A 22,622-nucleotide genomic window follows, 5' to 3' on the forward strand; every position below is an offset into this window, starting at 1 on the left:
CCCAGAGGCCAAGGCCATCGTGGCACCGCTCCCTACTGAGCGCTCCCTGGGTACCTGGCCAAAGGTGTGAGACCAGTCTTGGCGGCGGGGAGCGCACTGCCTCCAGGGGAGCGGTTCCTGGTGCTGACAGGAATTGTTTGCTGCGCCCGCCCGCGACAAGTCTGAGAGAGGCAACGCTCAGGGAGGGAGCTCCGTAGCTCTGAAGTGTGGAGGGGCCCAGAGGGCAGCAGCCGAGAAAGTTAATCATAAAAGAAATCAAAGCCACTTTTACTAATAATTACAACAGTAACTTACATAACTTCTTAAAGGAAACATTTTTGGGGTTAATTTATTTTAAGTGATCCTTTTTGACCACATGAGCCAGATCATTGTCGTTTCTCTGCTCAGAACTCTCAAACTCTCCAATGTTTCCTGCTTTCTTGCTGCAAAAGGCCAAAGGCCTACAAGGTCCTATGGGACCTGGTCCCCTATCCTCTCTGACCTCATCTCCTTACTCTGCTTCCATTTATGCTGGTTTCCTGTCAAATAGTCCCTGACCCTGAGGCTGGCTGGCCTCTTTGGGTAGATTTGGCTGTACAGAGAGAACCAACCCAAATGGAATGGATTTAGACAGGTTATGACTTACACCATGCCAGCTCCTTGCATCCCCAGCCCCGTGGGAGGACACCAAGCCAGAGGGAGCAGCAGGTCACTCGCTGAGCAGCCAACTCTACTCCCAGGCAGTTTTACAGACTGATACTGAGCCTGCAGTTGTATCCTTCAGGGGAGGAGGCGGCATGGAGGCGAGGAGATGGAAAGTTCTGTGTTCAACTACAACTATGGAGGAGGAAGAAAAACACGTTCCTGCAGTCTCCCGCAAGAAAGGGATATGAAGCTGCCTTCAAACAGCTGCTCATCAGGCTTACCTCCTCGGGCTCCAGGAGGAACCGTACACAGTCGGTCTAGACCTGGGTAAGACTACAGTCAAGTCCTGCCTACATGCCTATGCGGAGATGTGCAAGGTGGCAGGACACCTCGGTGGGGCCGTTCTACAATTTTGCTATGGCTCACGTACCCTAGACACTCTGCCACCCTGGGATATTGTACCGACTGTTCCCACTGCGCACAATGTTCTTCCCCCAGACTCACACCCTCTTGGTTAACTCTACTCCTTCAAGTTTGCTCAAATCTCTTTCTCTACCTTGCATGGAACTGTTCCAGTTATCCATTTCTGTGTGACATATGACATGTGGGGATAAAACAAAAGCCACTGTATTAGAGTCATGGAATCTGTGGGTCAGAGATTTGGACCAGCGCAAGGGAGATAGTGTGTCTTTGCTCTCCCATTTCTGCTGGGATCTTAGGCTCAAATGGCTGGGGATAAGAATCATCTAGAACAGGGGTCAGCAAACAACAGCCTCCCGGCCCATCATCTGTTTTTGCAAGTAAATGTTACTGGAATACAGTCATTTGTGTGTATGTTATCTATGGCTGTTTTGGTGCTGTGACAGAGATCATATGGCCCTTTAAGAAAAAAGTTGGCCAACCCCTGATCTAAAGGCTTGCGCCCTCACATAGCTGGCGCTTGCCCTGGGATGACCTGAAGACTAGGGCCGCAGACCAGAGCACTTAATGAGGCTTCTCCATGGTGGCTTCAGTGCAGTTGGAAGTCTTGCATGGTGACCTGGGCTGGCAAAAGCAGGCATTCATTCTAGTGAACGAGGGAGAAGCTGTCTGGCCTTTTGTAACCTAGCTTCGGAGGTCACCTAGCTCCACTTCACCAGACTCTCTCCGTGGAAGCAGTCACAACCCCACTCTCCCAGGGAAGAACCAGAGACACCCCCCCCCCACAACTCCTGATAATGGAAGTGTCAAAGAATTTGCAGCTATGTTTTTTAACTTCCACAAATAGGAAAACTTGGTGAAAATGTGGGATATCAGTTCTATCGTATTAGTTTCATACATGCCATGCACCTAATTGACATTGTCATGTAATGTGTTCTTCACAGGATCAAGATATGTGAAGGGAAATGTGAGCCAAAAAGAAAAAAATCAGACTCCCATATTAAACAACTATTTCCATGTTTATAGGACCTCTGCCTATACACATTTGTGCAACTTCAACAGGGCAACACCATCCTGGAACCCATACTTGAATGCCCACTACGTGTTGTGCGTTTACTAAGACTTGGTGTGTTACAGGGAGGAACCCTGTTGTTTATTCCCTAAGAAAAAGAAGGAGTATCAAGGGCCTGCAGTAGCATCCATTCAGGGGTTGGGGAAGACTACCCCCAATGACTTGAGTGTAGGAGGGCTGTGCCCCGAATGTAGTGGCATTGTGATCCCAGTCGGTAAATCGATCATGTTCAACGTAACAATGAGAAGGTTTAAGACTTCCAGTTGAACTCCCCACATGAACTGTGTAGAGACTCAGTTCTCAACCAGCCCATTGGAAAGCCGTCTTATTTCTCTTTATCCTTCTGCTATCCCCCCTCTTACCCTTTCAGCCTTGTCCCCAGATGTGGCTTGTAATTTACTCCCCCCTACCCCCTCCAGTCTAGCACGTGGCCCCCTCGTTCAGGGCAGGCCTCCCCCTGTCCACTGTAACGTAGTGCAGACCACCCGACAATTTACACAGCTGGCTTGGCCTCAGCATGCTCTGAATGAGGTGTGCTGGGAAATGGCCCCATCCCTCTTTCAGTGCCAGAGAGCCATTCATTCATTCACTATTCCACAGACATTCATTCACTATTCCACAGAAATCAGCTGAGCTCACGCTCCATTCCAAGTGTAATACCAACACCTGGGACATATGCACAGCACCTCCACGAGGGAGCCATCCCATGGCCCCTCATGCTTGTTACAGCCTGGACTCACTCACTCGGCAGCCATTCCATGCTCTTCCAGTCCCAGCACCCTGGTTTTCCTTTGCAGAACCATGGCTCCCACACTCACGTTCCCCTCGTGCCCCTGAGCCCAGAGGTGGGGTTCTTCTTGCTGCCCTAAGACCATTTCCTGTCCCTCCCCTCTAAAGTCTGTGGCTTGAACGTTATGTTACCAGCCCTGTTTGCTGCAGGTATCTACAGACCCCTAGGGCTCGCTCTCTCTCTCTCTCTCTCTCTCTCTCTCTCTCTCTCTCATATTCCTTGAAGATTTTATTGTATTTTATTTTTAATGTTTATTTTTGAGAAAGAGAGAGAGAGAATGCAGAGGAGGGGAAGTGAGAGGGGGAGACAGAGGATCCAAAGTAGGCTCTACGTTGTCAGTACAGAGCTGGATGCAGGGCTTGAATTTTCACCAACCGAGAGATCATCGTGACCTGAGCCGGTCAAACACTTAACCAGCTGAGCCACAGAGGCGCCCCTCCTTGAAGATTTTAGTACTTGCTCCACAGTCACTCCTTCACACTATCCCTGTCATAATTCTTGGTGCTTTCAGTACCACATAATGACATTCCAACACTAGTATTCTAAGCCCCTTGATCTCTTGTCCTCCATTCAGTGTGCTGAGCAACATGTTGTAAATAGAAATGCCAAGTTCTTGAAATTTGCAGGGGGACTGGGATGGTGCCAATAAGACAGGCAACTCAGGGGCGCCTGGGTGGCTCAGCTGGTTAAGCATCTGACTTCCGCTCAGGACATGATCTCACGGTTCGTGAGTTTGAGCCCTACGTAGGGCTCTGTGCTGACAGCGTGGAGCCTGGAGCCTGCTCCGGATTCTGTGTCTCCCTTTCTCTCTGCCCCTCCCCTGCTCACACTCTGTCTCTCTCTCAAAAATAGAGTTTTTTAAAAAAAGGCAACTCAGAATACTCCAAATCTTAAGGAAAACACAACATCTTGTAGTTTTATGGGCAACATAGATGGTGCATGGAAGGGTCTCCATTCACTGAGCTCAACAGGTGTATACCTCTCAGGTGACTATGTTGTAGGGAAGGTAATTCACTAGGAATCCTGACTCTAACACAAGCCTACCGCTGTACTTGTATAACTGCTAAGTAGCAGGTACACAGAAATCCATTGCTAAAGAAAACTCACCAGATCAAAATCCTAAAGTTTGTTACAAAAAGAGAACACGATATAGGAACAACAATAAAGTAAGAATACGCATCACAGTTAAAGGTTGTTTCATGGTAAAGGGTCCAGAGAGGCCAGGTACAGGGTCCTTCGTCCTCCCTCTGCAAAGCATGTGGCCAGATACACTTTCTCTCTTGGATCAGGAACCACTTGGGACACCTTGGAGACAGGGAGCACAAAATAGTGGCTCGGCTGGGGATTTTTAAATTTTGCTGGTCACCTAGGCATATTGGTGAGGCATAATCAGCTTCCATAGCAGGGCCCTCTGGGGTCTTGTGGAGACCAGGTGCAAATTATCCCCCTCACTGTTTTCAATAAGCAATGCTGACAAGTTGGTACAAATCTCCTTAAACCTCCACAAACCCATGATTACAAAGGAACATTATTAATCGGTATGCTTCATGCCCTGACCAGGAGTCAGTGCCATGGAGGAACTTTAACAAAATAGCTCAGGCTAATTCCAGACCCTCACAGCACAATAGCTTTTGTAGTTGTTGCAAAATGAAATGGTACATAAAAGTTTACCTTCAGCACAGTGATTATCATCGTAAAATAAAGGCATTTCTTTTTGTGGTTTTTGGGGACTCTTTTGCAAGAAAATCCATTTGCCAGGCCCCAAAAACTTACTGGAAGCAAAACTGTCTAGCTCAAAAAAGGGATAGTATTGTTTAAAGATGCCCCTCAGTGTATTGAACATTGTATAAAATGGTTGTTGGGCTTTTGTAGTTGGTTGGGGGAAGTGATGTTGTGCATGTTAAGAGAACCCATTGGGTATCCTGGAAAGAGTAGAAGTGCAAGTATTTAAGTGTTACAATTTGTTATAAAAATGGGATGGTGTATGTTTTCACTGCGGTGGAAAGAAACGGAAGTAGTATTATCTGGTATTTGTTATTTGTTATGGGACTGAGAGAGTTCTGGTATGACACTTCATTCAGCCAGCAAGCTGAACTATGTAACAGAATGCCAAGTGCCCACTTCTTGAATTTGCTGGGGTATGATAACGGAGCATACAAAATGCCTCATTCCATGTGCTGAACAACAGATTGGAAATTATCCAGTTCACATATTCGCATGTGCTGGCATTTGTGTGGTGGGGGCAGGGAAGGCAAATTCAGATTGTGTGTTTAAAAGGCTCAAATCGGGGCGCCTGGGTAGCTCAGTCAGTTAAGCGGCCGACTTCAGCTCAGGTCATGATCTCACGGTCCGTGAGTTCGAGCCCCACGTTGGGCTCTGTGCTGACAGCTCAGAGCCTGGAGCCTGTTTCAGATTCTTTGTCTCCCTCTCTCTGACCCTCCCCCGTTCATGCTCTGTCTCTCTCTGTCTCAAAAATAAAAATAAATGTTAAAAAAAAAATAAGTAAAAGGCTCAAATCACCAAGGTCAACAACATCTGGGAAGCTCAAGTATTGGAGCATGTACGTGACTGGCATTTGAAAGGGTGAATGACAAACTGGAAGGACCAGTGTCTAGCCCTTGTAGCTTTTGGAAACCTGAGATGACATTGATAAGATATTCTTTCACCATATGCTGAACAACACTGGGGATGTGCAAATATCCAGACACTAGAGTTCACCGAGGCACTGAAAACTGTTCTGGAAGTACAAGTGTCTGACACTTGAAGATTAGAAGAAATTGAGATGGTGGATGTAGGGGTTTGTTCAGCATGCTTCAGAACATATCATAAGCATAGAGATCTAGATTTTGTAGTCCAATGAGAAACTGAACTGATGCTGGTAAGCAACTCCATTTAGCTCCTTCAACAAAATACTAGTAGTCTAAGAGTTTTGCCTTTGTAGTTGCAGGGTAATTGAGATAGTGCATGTAAAAGACTCCATTTTGCTTGCCAAAGCCATTCTGGAAGTAAGAAGTTTCTAGTTCTTGTAGTTTGTTGGCGGGATGGGGGATGGTAAGTAGATGAGATTCCATTTGCTGAACAATGTACTGAAATCACAAGGGGCTCGTTCTGTTAGTTCCTTGGGAACGGATGACTGGTGATCTGCAAGGTAGCAGACAATAGAAATCTGATTGATAATAGTTTTTGGTTGCCTGTTTGGACACTTGTACTTCTGTTACCTCCTTGCATTCTCTGTGCTCTTTGAGGTGTTTGGTTGGCACTGGGAGTGCAAAAATGGTGTATGTGTGCATGTGTGAGCGCATGTGTGTGTGTGTGTGCTGGAGCTTCGGGGTTGGTGTTTTTGAGTTTCATGTTTCCTTTTGACCCTTGGCTGAAGTTGTTAAATCTAAGCTGGTAGTTCTTTTTGTAGGAATGAAAACTGAAAGAAGGACACAAGAGAGAAAATAAGTCTTTTCTTCCCCAAAGTGAAGTGTGCTAATCTTTTACAATGTCTTGTTTGTCAATAACTCTTTCCTCTTTCTGCATCTCTCTGTCTCCTAACTTGAGGGGAAAGCTCCATGTACAACAATAAAGTGTTATTAAGTCTTAAAAGCTATGCCCCTAACCTCAGCCACAATTTACCTAGACAAGTGCTACAGCTAAGTGCACATAACAAAATAGCTAGAGTTAATCCAGCTATTAGCTCCTTTTGAGAGTCACCGCTTGCCCGAGAGTAATTGGTCTTCCGGAAGAAACATCAAAAGAACCACAGTTAAGAACTGTACCATAGATACAGAATGGACTGGCATTGTCAACATAGACTGCTGTCAATCTGCACTAAAGGACTGGGGTAGGGTTTGCAGACTCTTCAGTCCAGAAGGAGGCAAATGCATAAGTACACTGCTTAACCCAGGAGCCACAAAACCTACTTTAGATTTAATTATAGGTAATATCCTTCTTTTAATAAGCATATTAAAAAGCTTTTTCTTTATTGCTAGCCATCAATCTTATTGCCATATTTGTTCAAACTGGAATAAGAAGACATCCTTTAAATAGGATCTTATTCCGATTGACCCCTTGGAATTCAGAATAAGCAATCCCATAAAAGAGTGTAACATAGATCATAAGCTAACAAGTAAAAAAAAACACCCAGTAAGGATTATGTTATGATTAATGATATATATCGATTAGTGTTATCTACAAAACCACTCAGAATAATGGTAGTATTGGTGAAATATTATATAAAGTATCTTTACCCAGTTCTTTTCTTTCATGGCCATATACATATATATTTTTTGCATTGTTTCAATATGAATCTGTCTTCCTTTTCACCGGGTTACAATTGGATAAATCAAATAGTAACCATGATCATGATGAAGATCTCACTTAAGTGTGATAAGAGCTTTATCAAGGAACAAAGCTGTAGGTTTCTTTTTCTTTTTTTTTTTTTTTTTGAGTTTTCAGAATTCTTTATATGTTCTGGATAAAAGCCATTGGTCACAAACTCAACACCCAAAAAACAAATAATCCAGTGAAGAAATGGGCAAAAGACATGAATAGACACTTCTCCGAAGAAGACATCCAGATGGCCAACTGACGCATGAAAAAATGCTCAGCATCACTCATCATCCGGGAAATACAAATCAAAACCACAATGAGATACCACCTGACACCTGTCAGAATGGCTAACATTAACAACTCAGGCAACAACAGATGCTGGCGAGGTTGTGGAGAAAGAGGAACACTTTTGCACTGCTGGTGGGAATGCAAACTGGTGCAGCCACTCTGGAAAACAGTATGGAGGTTCCTCAAAAAACTAAAAATAGAACTACCTTACTAACCAGGAATTGCACTACTAGGCATTTATCCAAGAGATACAGGTGTGCTGTTTTGAAGGGACACATGCACCCCATGTTTATAGCAGCACTATCAACAATAGCCAAAGTATGGAAAGAGCCCAAATGTCCATTGATGGATGAATGGATAAAGAAGATGTGGTATATATATACATATATATATTATATACTATATATACAATTATATATATTATATATTATATATTATATACTTATATATATATGCTGGTATATTGTATACATGCACGCACACCATGGAGTATTACTCAGCAATCAAAAAGAATGAAATCTTGCCATTTGCAACAACGTGGATGGAACTGGAGAGTATTATGCTAAGCGAAATTAGAGAAAGACAAATATCATATGACTTCACTCATATGAGGACTTTAAGACACAGAACAGATGAACACAAGGGAAGGGAAACAAAAATAATACAAAAAACAGGGAGGGGAGCAAAACATAAGAGACTCTTAAATATGGAGAACAAACAGAGTGTTACTGGAGGGGTTGTGGGACAGGGGATGGGCTACATGGGGAAGGGCATTAAGGAATCTACTCCTGAAATCATTGTTTCACTATATGCTAACTGATTTGGATGTCAATTAAAAAAAAAAAAAAAAGAAAAAAAAAGCCATTGGTCAGTAAGGTGGTTTGCAATATATATATTTTTTCCAGTCTACAGCTTGGCTTTTCTTTTTCTTGACAATGTCCTTAGCAGAGCAAAAAATGTTAGTTTTGATGAGATTCAATTCATTATTGTTTTTTTTTCTTTTAAGGATTGTGGTTTTGGTGTCTTATCTAAGAACTTTAAAAAACAGCTTTATGCAGATATAATTCACATAGCCCAAGATTCACCTTTTTTTTTTTTTAATTTTTTTTAACGTTTATTTATTTTTGAGACAGAGAGAGACAGAGCATGAACGGGGGAGGGGCAGAGAGAGAGGGAGACACAGAATGGGAAGCAGGCTCCAGGCTCTGAGCCATCAGCCCAGAGCCCGATGCGGGGCTCAAACTCACGGACCGTGAGATCGTGACCTGAGCTGAAGTCGGACGCTTAACTGACTGAGCCACCCAGGCGCCCCAAGATTCACCCTTTTAAAGTATATAAGGGAGCCATTTTTCTATATTCATAGACTTGTGCAACAGCACCATTATTTTTGGGGATTTCATTGCCTCAAAAAGAAACCACATACCTATTAGCTGTCATTTTCTGTTCCCCCATCCCACCCTCTACCCCAACCTCCAACCCCCCGGCAATCACTAATTTACTTCTGTCTCTATAGATTTCCCTATTCTGGGTGTTTCATATAAATGGAATTATAAAATATGTGGCCTTTTGTGACTGCATTCTTTCATTAGGCATAATATTTTCAAGATTCATTCATGTTGTAGCACATATCAATAGTTAATTCCCTTTTATAGCTGAATAATATTCCATTGTATGCATATATCCCATTCTGTTTACCCAGTCATCAGTTGAAGGGCATTATGGGTTACTTCCACTTCTTGGCTATTATGCATAATGCTGCTACGGATGGTCATATAGAAGTGTTTGTGTAAACATACACTTTCAGTTCTCTTGGGTATATACCTAGAAGTACAATTACTGGGTCATATGGTAGCTCTAGGTTTAAATTTTTTGAGAATCTGTCCAACTGGTTTACCAAGTGGCTGCACCATTTTGCACTCCCACCAGCAATGTGGGAGGGTTCCAATATTTCCACATTTTCATCAACATTTGTTACTGTACAACTTTTGGATTATGGCCATCCTAGTGGGTGTGAAGTGGTATCTCACTGTGGTTTTGATTTGCATTTCCCTGATAACTAATGATACTGATCATTTTTTCACTTTTTTTTTTTCCCCATTTGTTTATCTTCTTTGGAGAAATGTCTATTCAAATCCTTTGCCCAGTTTTAAATTGGGTCGTCTTTTTGTGTTGAGTTATAAGAGTTCATTACATATCCTAGATAAATACAGATGTATGACTTCAAATATTTCCTCCCATTTTATGGCTTGTCTTTGCACTTTCTTTTTTAATTTAACAAAATTTTTTATTTATTTTTAAATTTTTATTTTATTTATTTTATTTATTTTTGAGAGACTGAGAGAGACAGAGTGTGAGCAGGGGAGGGGCAGACAAAGAGGGAGACACAGAGTCTGAAGCAGGCTCTGGCTCTGAGTTGTCAGCACAGACCCTGATGCGGGGCCCAAACCCACAAACGGGGCCCGAACCCTTGAATCATGAGATCATGACCTGAGCTGAAGTCCAATGCTTAACCGACTGAGCCACCCAGGTGCCTCTGCACTTTCTTGATAGTGTCATTTGAAACACAAAATCATAAAATTTTTATGAAGTCAAATTTGCTTTTTTTTTTTTTTTTGATTCCTTAAGCTTTTGGGGCCATACCTAAGAAATCATTGTCAAATCCAGGGTCACAAGAATGCACACCTACACTGCTTTCTTCTAAATGTTTTATCATTTTACTCTTACATTTATATCTTTGATCCATTTTGAGTAACTAGTATGAGGTATGGATCAAGTTCCTCCCTTTCTTCCTTTTTTTTTCTTTCTCCTTCCCTCCCTCCCCACCTCCCTCTTTCTTTTCTTTTCTTTCTTTCTTTCTTTCTTTCTTTCTTTCTTTCTTTCTTTCTTTCTTTCTTTTTCTTTTCTTTCTTTCTTTCTTTTTTTGCATATGGATATCCAATTCTTCCAGCACTAATTGTCAACAAGACTATCTTTCCTCTGCTGAATTATTTTGCAACTTTGAAAAAAAAAATCAATTGGCCCCACTCCTTAAATGAGGGCTGCACATATTGTCTTCCTTCCAAAGAGTACAATATGGAAAGGGGGAACAGTAATTTCAGGTATATAAAGTAGATAAGTTACAAACACTACCTTAGCCAGGTGACACAGCTAATGGTAAGTCATGTGGTTGGTATACACATGATGGGATGAAACGGCACTTTGTCTCTATAAGCTTCCTCCCCCAAATCCATATCCCCAGTCTAATCAGGAGAAAAACATCAGAGAAATTCCAGGTAAAGAATATGCTACAAAATACCTGACCAGCATTCCTCAAAACTATCAAGGTTTTTAAAAACAACAAAAGAAGCTTACGGAAACACAGCGTATCCTGAATTGGATTCTTTAACAGAAAAAGGACTTCAGGTAAAAACTACTGAAATTTGAATAAGGCATGGTTTTATATTAAGAAGGTACTGATATTGCTTCATTAATTTTAATAAATGTACCCACCTTACATTTTATAAATGTAAAATGTTAATAGAGAAAACTGTGTGGGAACTATGGGAACTCTCTGAACTAGCTTTGCAATTTTTCTGTTAAACTGTTCGTAAAAATAAAGTTGATTTAAAAATATCAATTGCCTCTATTTGTATGTATCTGTTTCTCAACTCTACACGCCCCATGGATCCGGGTGTTTATCCTTTCTCCTATAACCCACTCTCTTTTTTTATTTTTTTTCCAGCTTTATTGAGAGTCAGAGTTGACAACTACAAACGTAATATATTTAAAGTGTACAACATGATGACCTGATGTATGTATACATTGTGAAAGGATTCTTCCATCAAGTTAATTAACACATCTATCAACTCAATGATTTTCCTTTCCTTTTTTTTTTTTTTTTTTTTAAGTGTTCTTACCACCACTGTCCCTTTGACCAATGTAAGTCTTATGGTCAAGGCCACAATCAGAGTAGAAAAGGGCTACAAAAATGGATCCTCAGCCCAACCTTCTCACTCTGTCATCTCTATGTTCATACCCACATCTAGGGGTATCTGATGCCACCAATTCCTGAGACTTTTGAGGTTTTATGATAAAATCTGGCTTAATTCTTACCTCTCCCCCATTGTTAATATTTAGTTTTCTTAAATGACTTAATCACTCTGCTGCTTTACAGCTTCCAAACTATTGGAGCTATTGTCTTTTCCCATGTACCCAATCCTCCTAAATTTCTGGGTTAAAACAAAAATCCTTTGTTGTATTTAAGTGCCATTTTGGGCACTTATTCAATGTTAATTTTACATAGAAATCCCCTCTTGTTGAATATGTAGGTTGTTTCCATTTCCCCCTGTGATATAAATAGCCCAGTCCATTTCTGTCTGCTCTCCTTTCTGTCTTCCAGAGAAGCACGCATGTTTACACTCTAACAGTGCTCATTGCTCCCACCTTCACCAAAATTTGCTTTTGTTATTCATTCATTCAGTCATTCATTCATCCATTCATTCACTCATTCATTTAAGAAATACATATTTCTCATCCACTATGTACCAGGCTGAATGGGAGGTGCTGTACCGCTGTCCTAAATAAGATGGAGTTTATATTCTGGAGGGGGGTTAACAGACAAGTAAATACATTTTTAAGAAGAACAGTTTAAAAGTTTGTGAAAAGTTGTATTAAAGGAGTAAACTGGATCACAGAGGAGGACTTGGGGTACCAAGTTTAGATACGGTGGACAGAGAAGTTTTCTTTGAAAAGGGAGCATTTGTTTATTTACTTACTTTGCTTTTTAAAACTATTTATTATGCAAAATATTAAACATTGGCAAGAGTGATTCCACTTTTAATAATGAATCTTTATGTGCCCATCATTAAGAATCTGCTATTATCGGGCGCCAGGGGTGGCTCAGTCTGTTAAGTGTCTGACTTTGGCTCAGGTCATGATCTCACAGTTTGTGAGTTTGAGGCCTGCATTGGGCTTTGTGCTGACAGCTCAGAGCCTGGATCCTGCTTGGGATTCTGTGTCCCCCTCTCTGCCCCTTCCATGCTCGCACTCTGTCTCTTCTCCTTCAAAAATTAATAAACATTAAAAAAAAAAAAAAAGAATCCACTATTACCAACATTTTGCCAATCTGGTTTCATCTATCTCCTCCCCCCCCCCCCCCCCCCTTCTTGCTTGAGTACTTTAAAACAAGTCCCAGACATACTATTTTACCCTTAATCTGCATCTTAAACTGATAGGATTTTTTAAGCTTAACCACCATTATCACATCTAACAAAGTTAATAATTCTTTCAAATCATCTAATACTCAGTACATACTCAAATTTCCCTGGTCGAATCCAAGATGTCATTTAATAGTTGGTTTTGGGGGTCAAAAGATCAAAAAGTCTTTGGGGCACCTGGGTGGCTCAGTCGGTTAAGTGTCTGACTTCGGCTCAGGTCATGATCTCATGGTTTGTGAGTTCGAGCCCTGCATTGGGATCTCTGCTGTCAGCATAGAGCCCGCTTTGGATCCTCTGTCCCACTCTCTGTCTGCCCCTCCCCCACCCTCTCAAAAATAAATAAATGTTAAAAAAAAAGAAATAAAATTAATTTTAGAAAAGTTGTCACACTGTATTTTGGTTTGTCTCTTAAGTTTTTTATCCTAGAACAGTGCATTTTTTTTTAATTTTTTTTTTCAACGTTTATTTATTTTTGGGACAGAGAGAGACAGAGCATGAACGGGGGAGGGGCAGAGAGAGAGGGAGACACAGAATCGGAAACAGGCTCCAGCCTCCGAGCCATCAGCCCAGAGCCCGACGCGGGGCTCGAACTCACGGACCGCGAGATCGTGACCTGGCTGAAGTCGGACGCTCAACCGACTGCGCCACCCAGGCGCCCCGAACAGTGCATTTCTAATACTTTCAGGAATTCTCTTTATTACCTGGGATTCTTCTATAAAAAGAACTTTCTTTCACCAATCCATTAATTCTTCTGAAACAGAGATCACAGAGGAAGGACTGGATACATGCTGGCTTCTTTCACTTTATCAAATTTCAGAGAAGTGAGTTGATGGACTAGGCAATCTCCAGTGTTAACCAGGAAGGTTTTGTTTGTTTAGCATCATTACAAATACACACATTTTTACATCTCTGATGTGTTTTAGTCTGTTATGATCATTATCCAGATTATCCCACTGGGCTAGGGGCATACCTTAGAGTGAGCTTCCTTATTTTTTTGCTGGTATATTGAGGCTTCTTGAATGAGCAGCCTGGGGCTATTCCTCCTTCCACACAGACTCCTGATTTTATTTTCTCTACTCCTAAGCTTCTTGAGGCTTTTGCAAACCAGCCATTCAGTTTGTCATCTCCAAGCTTTTGCTCAAGCTGATTCCTTTGGCTAAAATGCTTTCTCCTGGGGCGCCTGGGTGGCTCAGTCAGTTAAGCCTCTGACTTCGGCTCAGGTCATGATCTCATGGTTTGTGGGTTCTAGCCCTGCATGGGGCTCTGTGCTGACGGCTCAGAGCCTCGAGCCTGCTTCGGATTCTGTGTCTCCCTCTCTCTCTGCCCCTCCCCCATTCATGCTCTGTCTCTTAAAAATAAACATTAAAAATTTTTTTTTAAAAATTAAATAAAATGCTTTTTCCTACTTATGCCCCCCCAACTAATTTAGGTATCCTTCAAGACTCAGGGCCAATGTCGCCGCCTTTATGTAGTTTCCCTAAATCCCCCTAGACTTGAAACTCCATTCTTTCTTCCAATGCTGTAGTAGCCCCAACAGCACTGACCACCTTCTATTGATAACTGTTTGTAACTCTGCTCCCCACAACCGTGAGTTCACTGATGGCACAGGCCTTCACATAGCCATTTTGTTTTTTGTTTTTTCTAAAACTTTTTAATGTTTATTTATTTTTGCAAGAGAGACAGAGTGCCAGCAGGGCGGGGCAGAGAGAGAGGGAGACACAGAATCCGAAGCAGGCTCCAGGCTCTGAGCTGTCGGCACAGAGCCCAATGTGGGACTTGAACCCATGAACCGTGTGATCATGACCTGAGCCGAAGTCGGGCGCTTAACTGACTGAGCCACCCAGGTGCTCCTACATAGTCATTTTGTATTTCTCAAGTACATGGAAGCATAATAAAATAATTCCTAAATGAATGAGTCCATCCATTTATTAAACAGATTTGCTGTCTACTGTGTAATAGGTAATGATGTTTCTGAGATAATTTGTACAATTCACTGGGTCCTGGAGAAAACAGACAAAGAAACAAATAAACTACAATGTTATAAGGGCATGGTAATTTTTTGTCTGTGGGTGTAGCTACATTTTCCATTTTCTGTTCCTTCTTTCCAGAATGCTCCTCACACCTCATCTTTGCACTGTTGACTTCTCATCATTTGAGTTCTCAACTAAAAGTTCCTCTCCTCAGAAAGAGTTTTCCTCACTCTGTCAGATAAATGATCTGAAGTAGCCAACAGCCAGTCCCCTCCACAAACACATCTGAAGACACAAACCAACAGAGTAAGTCAAATGTGATGGGATACACTTAATTGTGTGATTCTTATAGACTCTAGTGCCCATTTTGCTGGAATTGTTTGCTCTCTCTCTTGCTGGCTTTGACGGACCAAGTGGCCCTGTTGGGGAACCCTATCTGGTAAGGCCTCTTGGAGCTGAGGGCATCTCCAACCCACAGCCGGCAAGAGACCAAATATCTCAATCCTACAACTGTAAGCAACTGAATTCTGCCAACAACCCGAGTGAAATTGGAAGCATATCCTTCCCCAGTAGAATCTGGGATGAGACCACAATCTTGGCCAAATCTTGGCCAAATCTTGAGTGCGGTTTTGCATGCAATCTCCTAACCAGAGGAGCTCCTTAAGCCACACTCAGATTTCTGACTAGAGAAACTGTGAGATAATAATGTGGATTGCCACTAGGTTTGTAGTAATGTGGTTACACAGCGAGAAGTGACTAACATGTAACCATTGTGCAATTAGATTGTCTTTTTTTTTTTTTTTTTTTGAGAGCTAAAGAGAAAGAGAGAAAATCTCAAGCAGGCTCCACACCCAGCATAGAGCCGGGCACAGACCCCAATGTGGGGCTTAATCCCATAACTGTGAGATCATGACCTGAGCCAAAATCAAGAGCTGGATGTTTAACTGACTAAGCCACCCAGGTGACCCAGATTCTGTACACAACTTACTGGTATGGAAGAAACTTTGATATTGGAGAGAGTTACACTTTGCCATGCTGGGAGACAGTTCCTCTTATCTTACACGGGGGCACCCTGTCCTTGTTCCTTTGTTAGGAAACATTGGAAGATAGAGATAGTGTCTGTCCCTGGAGCAAAGAGCAGGTTTGTTTATAGCCTTTGAAGACAGAGATCGTGTCTCTTCTGCCTATTACTAAAGGTTTTCCTAACCTCACCGTGCCTTCCCTCTGCTGCAATCCAATGTGTATGCAGATGTCATCTGGTCTTCTTCATGTCACTCGGTGGAAACTGGGGCTCAGGGCACAGGCACAATAATGCTCATACTCTGCTGCTGCTGTAAGAAATTATCCTTCATCTCTGACCCAGTAGGTTTTCTGGCTTCTACCAACATTCATGGAACTGGCAGGCAGATAGAGTAAAACCACAGGCCCCTCAGAGTTCTTGAAAAGCTACAGAAGGGGCCCCTGGGTGGCTCAGTTGGTTAAGTGTCTGACTTTGGCTTGGGTCATAATCTCACGGTTCATGGGTCCAAGCTCCACATGGGGCTCTCTGCTGCCAGCAGAGTCTGCTTCAGATCCTCTGTCCCCTTTCTCTGTGCCCCTTCCCCCGCTCTCTCTCTCAAAAATAAAATAAACATTAAAAAAAAAACGACAAAAAAGGTTACAGAGAATGATGCAGAACACACACTTACCTGTGGAAATCGAAAAGCATATATATGTATATGTATGTATATACGTACACATATACATACATACATATATATATATATTTTTTTTCCAGAGGTGCAAATGTAAATACTATACAAAATTACCCCTGAACCTATTAAGGAGGCAAGTGAGAATTCAAGCCTTGTAGTTCTTCATTCTCAGCATATGGTGTCATTCCTTCTTTACTAATCTCAACTACTCACCCTCACTTGGTAAATTCTCCATACGTGAGATCAATTAGGCACGAACGATGGCTAAGAATACCCTTATCGTGGAGGGATTTTAGAAAGCACTACCCTAATTGTTGCTTGTTACGTTACTGGGGCCGTCATCCCATCCACAGATAGCTTGGTGCTATTTGTATTTTAGGTCCCATTCAGTACCACACAGTAACATATTCACTGTACTATGAGGAAATTTATTACTGTCATCATTTCAAGGTTTGTGGCCTACTAATTTAGCAATTATAGGACCCAGAGGCTTAAAATAGTAAAGTATTGCTGGTTAAAATCAAAATTGGGAAGGAAGGGCTTGATATAAAATGTACTAATCAAACTACCCTGAATTGCCTTTGAAAAAAAAAAAAAGATGGTCTAACCCAATCTTTTACAATTTAGTTTCCACATGCTACCTACTCTCAATTTTTTTAAATGTTTATCTTTAAGAGAGAGAGAGAGAGTGTGAGTGGAGAAGGGGAAGAGAGAGAGGGAGACACAGAATCTAAAGCAGGCTCTGAGCTGTCAGCACAGAGCCTGATACTGTCAGCAGAGCCTGACATGGGGCTCGAACCCATGAACCATGAGACCATGAGCTGAGCTGAAGTCAGACGCTTAATCAACTGAGCCACCCCAGTGTCCCCACCTACTCTCAACTTAATCTCTAATTATAGTTCTCTAAAATTGTTGTGTTTTTCTTGGGGAAAATGGGTTATTTTTGGAAAAGATAGCATTTAAATTGTGAAATCAAAATATTGTAAACATTCCGTTGGATAAAGAAAAATTTTAGATCAGAAATAAGAACTTTCTCTTTAAGATGGGACGTACTACATTGTGAGACTTAAGTTGGACCAGCCAGGCTAGCCATACGTTTGAAATGGAGAAGATACTGTGTTTTATGTGCTGAGGGGTTCATTTCCCTGAATTGTCCCCAAACCCCAGAAGGTAAGGGTTTACTCACATGTGTATAAAGCCTGCCTTTTGTCATTTCAAATTAGGTTGACCAGTAGTCTCGGTTGGCATGGGCTGTCTGGTTTTAAAACTGAGTCTTGTATCCTGGGAAACCCCAGTTCTGGGAAAATTGGGATGATTGGTTACCCTACTTCAAATATAAATCCTAACCCCTATGCTTGGATTATCTTCAAGTTTGTGAACCATGTATTGGAAAATTGAATACATTCAGAAAATATTACGTGATAGTTCATTAACTATCTCGTTATTCACTTAACCATGTAAATGAACTGGTTAACTGTCCCCTGACCTTCTGGGTCCTTCCTCTTCACCTGTATAAAAATCAAGTATGATTTCAGGTGTTTGAGAAGCAGCTTGTTTTTCCTGTGTCTCCTCTGCAATAGTTAAAACACAGAAAACTTGGCTTTAACCAAAGTCCTTCTGTGGTTTCTGAGACTATGAGGTTGTGGAGAACTACAGGGTGAGACAGAGTCAGCTGTGGGCCCAGGGTGGGTCTGGTAGAGAGGCAGATGTAGGGCCCTGTGCAGGCCCAGAAAGGAAGGGCAGAGAGGGGGCTGCTGTAAGGGCTCAGAAGAGAGGGAGAACCTGGCATACATTTCATTCTCCGCCAAAATGGGTAGTCTAAAGCCTTATACTTACCAGACAGATATTGGAGACTGTAGTGGGCTGCTTCTGAGAAGACTCCCAGTGATCCCTGCTTCCTTATGTAATCCTTCCCCAGCCCTGAGTGTGATTCCTCTTAACCCTCAAAGGTGATTAGATGTCACTTTTGTGACTAGACTAAGGTTGTGACTTCTTGCTAGTAAATGCTATTGCCTTCTTGGCTTGCATGCTTTGATGATATTGGGGAACACCGCAGGGATTGTGCGTGGCTTCTAGTTGCTGAGGACAGCCTCTTGCTGACAGCCAGCAAAATGCTGAAGCCATTAGTCCTAGAACTACAAGAAACGGAATTCTGAGTGAGCCTAGAAGCAAAGCTTTCCCCAGTAGAGCCTTGGATGAGACCATACTCCAAGCAACACCTTTATTGCAGCCTTGTTAGACCCCAAGTGGAAGACCCATCTAGGCCTGGACGCCTGACTCATAGAAATTGTGACATAATAAATACATGTTATTTTAACCCACACATTTTGTGGTAATATTATTATGTAGCAATGGCTACTAATGCAGAGACTTGCATTTTTTTTTTGTCACAAATAGATTAAAAGTGAGAAATGGGGATTTTATTCAATTTTTTTGGTGTGCCAATTATATATGGGGAATTTTGCTAGTTACTGGGTAAGTACACCAACAGAAGAGGTCTACTTTATAATACTGGATACATCTCTATCTGTATCCAAAATGCAATCTCAGGAGCCCTACAGATAATCCATGTTCATTTGGAGGACATGACAGAAGTGTGGTGAGTTGGTTGCCTGTAGGAGTCTACACCAGGGTTCTGTGTTCTGAGCTAAGTGGATGCCTCAAACGCTAGAAGAAAATGGGAGGATGATGGAGGTAACAGATGACCATTTTCTAAAACTCCTGGATTTGTGGTTTGGACCCCTATGGGCAGAGGTTAATGGCAGAAGCTAGAAGATTTCCTTTCTTAGGAGACTTTGTCAGACCATGAGTCCAAGCCATGCTGTCACTGACACTGGAGTGCTGCAGGGGTGCATCTGAGGAAGGATGGTCTTTGGGAGTACTGGAGGGGAAACGTCCACATTGACCTTGGTGTCCTCACAGAGCACATCTGCTGAGGCCACAGAGAAACATCTTGAGAATTTGCGAGCAACAAGGGAACACCCAGGAGGGAGAGCTGAGTGAATGCTTTCAGTGACTTGCTTTACAGATTGGATCATTAGCAGCATGAGAAACTCTTTTATGGATTGTGCTGCTTGTGTTCCCTAAAAGATAGAGCCAGAGGCAAGTGTGATGAGTGCTGATGCTTTCCTCCAAGCTGGAGAGAATGAAGGGAAGGAGCAGGGAAGGCTAAGAAGTCCTGCATGGATGCTGCTACACAATGGGCTGCCTACGCATCAGTAGTCTCCTTGGCAGGTGGCCCACTCAGCCACAGACACGTCTTGACAGGTGATGCAGAGAAACCATTCCTTACAGTCGTCTATCTGAGGGAGATGAAAAGGGAATTTATTTGTGTAGCTCCTTCCTGCCTCGTTCCTACTGACCAGTTTGCCTTGATCGAAATCTGATCCCTGTATCAGGCCAGGGAAGTCTGGGGATATTTTGTTTTCAAGCAAATGACTACAGTGAAAGGCAGATCTCCTCAAACTTCTAAGAGAGTCTCTGAGTCCATTTGGGCTGCCATAACCAAAATACCATAAACTGCCTGGCTTAACAAACAGCAAACATTTATTTCTCACAGTTCTGGAGTCTGGGATGTCTGAGATCAGGGCACTGGTAGATTGAGTGTCTGGTGACACCTGCTGTCTGTTCCATTGATAGCTGTCTTTTACTGTGACTTCGCTTGGTGGGTGGCAGGAGACAGGGAGTTCTGTGAAGTCTCATAAAAAAGCACACTGGGGTGCCTTTTTTCAGCTCAGGTCATGATCTCATGGTTTGTGAGTTCGAGCCCCGTGTCAGGCTCTGTGCTGACAGCTCAGAGCCTGGAGCCTGCTTTGGATTCTGTGTCTCCCTCTCTCTCTGTCCCTCCCCCACTTGTGCTCTGTTGCTCTTTCAAAAATAAATAAACATTTAAAAAATTTAAAAAAAAGTACACTAATCCCATTCATGAGGGCTCCATCCTTATGATCTAGGCACCTCCTAAAGGTCTCATTTCCTAATGCCATCACATGGGGCATTAGGTTTGAACGTACGAATTTTGGCAGGACAAACATTCAGTCCTCAGTAGCCGCTTTCCTGTTGGAGTGAAGGCTTCTGAGAAAAGGCATTTGAGCCAAACCCTGAAGGCTAACATTCTAAATAAAAAGCCGAGATACCAGACCACGAAGTGCAAAGTGTGTTTGGGGAAACCCTAGTGTACATAAAGTTTCAGCCAACTTTACATTTCTGGATAAAGAACTTGAACTATTTTTTAGGCAATAGGACGCCTATCAATACTTTTAACCTAGAGATATCATGCAATGGGAGATCAGAGCTCAAGAAAGTTTTCTAGTTTCTGTAAGTGTGGTATTGTACAGTTGAATCCACACGGGGTGGGGGGGTTATAAAAACTAGGGTTCTTAATCTGGGTCTATGAATCGCATAGAAGCGTCTGTGAAGCTTAGAAATTGCACGCTACGTTTTTGTCGGGGCCTCCATAGCGTTCATCAACTTTTTAAAGGGTCCAGACCCCAAAAAGTTAAAGTGCACTGGCAAAGAGAGAAAATCCGCATGTCCCTCCCTTTCTGCCCCAAGCCTGGAGTACAATACCTCCCATTTGGGGGTCTGGAGATTGGAGTGAAACTGGCCAGAATATTTCCTAATTCAGAGTTAAGAGCAGTGCAAGCTTGTTATGACATAACCTGGAGAAGATCTGGACGCCAGGAGGGGGCCCATCACGGCACAGGTTCTGGCAAAGGCGCCCAGGGTTTCGACACCTTCGCTGCGCTTCCAAGAGAGGTTGAAAAACCCAACTCCTTTCTTCCTGCAACTGCGCAGGCGCTAGGACCGAAGTCCCGCCGCGCGCCTCCCGCGACGCCCCACCCCGCCCCGCCCCTGCGCGAGGCAGGACGGGAAAGCAAAGATGGAAGCGTCCATTTGAACATCTCGCCTGAGTGGCTTCCCTGCACGCCTGCTTGTCGTTCGCAGTCGCTTCCGTAGCTGCTGCCCATTCTTCCTCCGGAATAGGGGAGGGAGAGGGAATGAGAAGTGGCAGCGGCCGAGGAGTCACCGTGACCGACCCCACCGCTGCCCTCGGGCCCCCTCGGCCCCCGCGCCTCCGGGGAGCAGCCGGGGCTCGCCGCGCCTGACGCGTCCCGAGTTACACAGGTGCGGGCTCGGGCCCGCAGCGTCCGGTGATTCACCACATGTCTTACGACCTCGCACCCGCCCCGAGGTTGACCTGCATCCGGTGACCGGAGGGCTGGGAGTCCAGGGGCAGGCCCTAGGCGCCCGTTTGCGCCAAGGGGTCCTCGGCCTGCGGGCTGGGCTTTCCGGGGTGCACCTCCCCGCTCCACTCCTCGTTGACTTCCTTCCTGAGCTGGACGCGGTGTCCCATGTGGGCCTCAGCTTCTCTACGGCTCCTTGCTTCTCGGACAGAATTTTCTGAGGCCCAGGGGCTTAGCTTTTTGGTTTCACCTAACCCTAAGGAGGCCGAGGAAGCGTTGCCTTTTTGCGGAGACTCTACGCAAGATGCGTTTCCTGTGCATTTGGGTTTCCTCTTAAGGCAGTTTTGTGGTTACCTTTGGCAGGGTAGTTTTTGTTCCTAGTAACCAATGTTCATATCTTGATTTATCTTATTGATGTAACATAGTACTTTTATTTGTAGCTTTCTTTGTTGCTCTAATGAGTAAACGTAAAAATTTGGGGTACTTTAAAAGTATTAAAGATGTTGTTCTAATCGTACAAAAAGATATTGTACTGTTAAATTAATTCTGTAATGCAATTTTCTTGAAGATTTGATAGAATAACATTTTGAAATTGCACAACTGAAGTTGGACAAAGTCACAAGGTTAATGCTGGCCATCCTGTTGACTAGGAAATAGGAAGACCAGCTGAGTTTTGTTGTTTTCTTGTAAGTTTTGTAAGGCACGTTATTAGTAGTGTCCTAAGTTCAAGTGTTCTCAATTCTGAATTTTAGCAGGAGGAAATAAGTGCCACGATTGTGACATACAGTTATCTAAGGAATGTTGATTCACAGCAAAATAGCTTTGCAACTCTGCTGCATAGAAACTACAGAGGCTTTGAGATAGTGCAGCAATGAAAACTACTGATGCCAAAAAAACCTCAGATGAGAAATCTGTGTCAAATTTAATTGCATTCTTAATTGTGAGTGTTTTTCAGACGCTAAAGGTTATCTGTAGTGGTTTTCAGACGCTAAAGGTTGTCTATACGTTTGTTCTGATTTCTGTGTTCAAGGATTGCAGTTTAAATGTGATGCTGCAAAACCTATTTCTA

The 22,622-nt window shown here is 43.0% G+C and overlaps 2 protein-coding genes across 5 annotated transcripts in view; one reads left to right on the forward strand and one right to left on the reverse strand.

Annotated features, from left to right (window-relative positions):
- Window positions 1–21,146, reverse strand: part of MERTK (MER proto-oncogene, tyrosine kinase) — a 147,609-nt gene extending 126,463 nt beyond the window's left edge. Inside the window, exon 1 of the mRNA XM_023251886.2 lies at window positions 21,029–21,146. Within this exon, the coding sequence (XP_023107654.2) occupies window positions 21,029–21,062 (34 nt within the window). The 5' untranslated portion in view covers window positions 21,063–21,146. The remainder of the gene's footprint in view (window positions 1–21,028) is intronic.
- Window positions 21,147–21,222: 76 nt separating this feature from the next.
- The window catches only part of ANAPC1 (anaphase promoting complex subunit 1), a 96,172-nt gene continuing 94,772 nt past the window's right edge, over window positions 21,223–22,622 (forward strand). For 2 of the 4 annotated variants that reach the window (XM_045054572.1, XM_003984262.6), the window contains exon 1: window positions 21,223–21,494. The gene's annotated coding sequence lies outside the window, so the exon portion shown is untranslated. Of the gene's footprint in view, window positions 21,495–21,522; window positions 21,918–21,955; window positions 22,240–22,622 lie in introns of those variants that run through there. The other 2 variants (XM_045054574.1, XM_045054573.1) reach the window with 2 other exon arrangements.

This window comes from Felis catus, chromosome A3, assembly GCF_018350175.1.
Source record: "Felis catus isolate Fca126 chromosome A3, F.catus_Fca126_mat1.0, whole genome shotgun sequence".
NCBI classification, from domain to species: Eukaryota; Metazoa; Chordata; class Mammalia; order Carnivora; family Felidae; genus Felis; species Felis catus.